This window comes from Rhea americana, unplaced genomic scaffold (genome assembly GCF_003343005.1).
Source record: "Rhea americana isolate MKP2758 unplaced genomic scaffold, rheAme1 scaffold_162, whole genome shotgun sequence".
Taxonomy (NCBI): domain Eukaryota; kingdom Metazoa; phylum Chordata; class Aves; order Rheiformes; family Rheidae; genus Rhea; species Rhea americana.
This window is the reverse complement of record NW_028185728.1, coordinates 1,497,430-1,500,163: the sequence shown is the minus strand read 5'-3', so window position 1 is coordinate 1,500,163 and position 2,734 is coordinate 1,497,430. Positions and strand designations below refer to the sequence as shown.

At 48.1% G+C, this 2,734-nt stretch overlaps 1 protein-coding gene across 1 annotated transcript in view; it reads left to right on the top strand.

Moving 5' to 3' along the window:
• The window catches only part of TNFSF4 (TNF superfamily member 4), a 7,408-nt gene extending 4,997 nt beyond the window's left edge, over positions 1 to 2,411 (top strand). Inside the window, exons 2-3 of the mRNA XM_085300207.1 lie at positions 89 to 131; positions 1,642 to 2,411. Of these exons, the coding sequence (XP_085156333.1) occupies positions 89 to 131; positions 1,642 to 2,006 (408 nt within the window). The 3' untranslated portion in view covers positions 2,007 to 2,411. The remainder of the gene's footprint in view (positions 1 to 88; positions 132 to 1,641) is intronic.
• Positions 2,412 to 2,734: the final 323 nt, after the last annotated feature.

Here is a 2,734-nt window from a genome sequence, read left to right as displayed (position 1 = left end):
GGAAGCGAAAGCGAAAGCGGCGGCGACCCGCCCCGGTGCGCGCCCGCTCCGCCGGGTCCTTGACGCGGGTTTCTCTTCTGTTTTTTAGCCTCGGAACGACAAAGTCCCGTGGACCTACATCCAGTACACAGGTTGGTGGGCGCCCGGGCAAGGGGGGAGGGCGGCCTGGTTCCCCCCCCTCGCGTGTCTGCACCCCACGACGGCTCCCCGGGAGCGCTTCCCCGGCCCACCGGGGCAGCTCCCGGCCGCCCCCAGCGCCCCCCACCCCGTTCCCAGACGGCTCCCGGCCGCCCCGAGTGCTCCCCCCGTTCCCAGACGGCTCCCGGCCGCCCCCAGCGCTCCCCCCACCCCGTTCCCAGTCGGCTCCCGGCCACCCCCAGCGCTCCCCTGCCCCGTTCCCAGATGGCTCCCAGCTGGGGCAGTCAGGGGCCCCTGAAACGCCAGAAGTTGTTAAACACTTCGTGTCAGGATAACGGGTATTTCTTCCGATGGAGGAAGAGGCCAGGAGAGCTGTCTGGTGGGAAGAACTGCAAAATCTGACCCAGCAAGCTGGCTAAACCAAAAAAAATGGGCTTTTCAGGAGGGGGCAAAACCTACAGTTTTGGGGTGGATCTCTGCAATAGTTACGTTTTCCAGAAATCTGGGTTCTGTTACCCGCTGTGCAAGCAACCAACAGACCCACAGGGTCAAGATACTTCATTTCTGCACCATTCTGAGATGGGTGCTAGGTGGTAAATCCACAGAGCTAGCAGCCCTTCTCCCCCTCTCATTCTTTGTTTATACACACTTGGTAACTTAGTGTGTACATACAATATGCTCTCGGGAGTATTTTTGAAACAAGTGAATGAGTTCCTGATTTATGAAAAATGTAAATGATTTCCTGGGGAATAGCAAATGTACAGCAGAAAAGGCAGTGCTCTCTGCACCAAGCTACGTTGTGCATTTTGCCCAATGACATACCTCAGTAATAGCAGAGAGTATTAAAAAGTGTAAATCACACTTAAAACATTGTTGACAGTTACACTTTCAATGAGGATTATATGAGTGGCAGTGAGCGTAAGATAACATTGTACAGAAAAACTCATTTTCCTAAAGAAAAAGCTTGAAAAGATTGACCTCAGCCAGGAGGGGCTGCGTTGCCTGATAGGAGACATCTGACAAAGTCTTCTCATCAGGGCCCCCAGGGTCTTGGTCAATGTGCTGGAAACRCAGGAGCACAGCTGGCAAACATTTYGTTATCATCAAGTCTTCTTGTTAACTTTTTATTTTCTGTTCTTTTTAGGAATCTGTGCTTCCTAATCTCAGAGGGATGCTGTACTTACATGTCTGTATTTTACGAATGAAATACAYGAAATAGTGCATGAACAGAAGCTCAGGGGGATAATTCAAATAAACTGGAGCTAGTCCAAAAGGCACAGCTTGTTTAGAAACAGGAACCTGGAAATGTGTACTACAGATCTCCCTTTTCTCTGTTTCCTTCATGTCTGAAACAGATCATATTCTAGATCCCTTCTGCCCTCTTCTCTATTTTACACTCTTCCTTTACTGTATTTTTCCACCCTTCCTGCAGTCAGTCTTTATAAAACCACCATCTTCCAAGAAGTCATTCACCTTCATAGGACTATCTTTGCTTTCTTCCAGGTAAAAGTGTCGAAGGAACTGCCATGAATCTCAGTGCTGAGACAGGCTCTATTCATATCAGAAATGGTTCCATCATGATCACGTGCGATGGCCTCTACCTCGTGTCCTTGAAGGGTGTTATCAGTTTCCCTGAGCTGGAGAAAAACGACTCATTGAAGCTGATACTGGGGAAGAAAGATAACAAAACCAACGAGGCCCTCTGGGAGCAAACTCTCCAGGACGATGGCAAGACTTTAGATCTCATCACGATGCTGTACTTGTTTGCTCAAGATAACATCGCCCTGTGGACCAACACAAACGCCACTGTCAAGGGTTTGTCGTTTAGCCTTGTGTTATTAAGTCCCATCTTCTACTGCTTCCTGTAGAAGATGACATATTAAAAATGTAACATGTAAAGTACGACCTTTCCTACCAACACCAGACTASAGCCAGCTACTAATACATCCGCTTGTGGGAGGCTTGTTCTTACAAGCTGTACTTGTACCAGAAGACTGCTCTAACTTCCTGCCTTGGGGCTATGGAAAGTCTCAGCTGGGGTGAGATAAATCACAGTGCAAACGAGCTTTATGTAGTGCATGCCATGTTTATCTCTGGAGCTCTACRCATGTATTTTGCTATCTAGGATGGATCTTCCTAGCACTGGAGAAAACACTGGATATGTGACACCCTTGAGGACAACAAAAACAGAAGCCAAAGCCACTCAGCTTTGCTCAGATTCAGAGAAACCCTGGGTTTCTCTATTTATTTGACAATATCTGTATATAGTAAAGATGTGCTGTACATATGCTAAAATAAAAGTCTGTTAAATCAGGAAGATACCTCAAGTGTCTTGAAGCCATTTGGAGAATGAAGAGAACAGATCCGCTAAACAGCTCTTTGCCTGGCACGGCAGGAGAAAGTGAGGGGACAGCAAGAAACTTCTCTTGGACTGATTCTGGTAAGTGCTGTCTGACAGGCAAAGGCAATGAACGACAGTATTTGGAAAGGAGCTAACAAGACTGCACTGGACAGCAGAAATACTGGCCCTGCAGTGACTAAGGTGCAGCTTTTAAAAGAGATGATAAGAACTGGCTGTTCTGGCTGGCTGCAAACT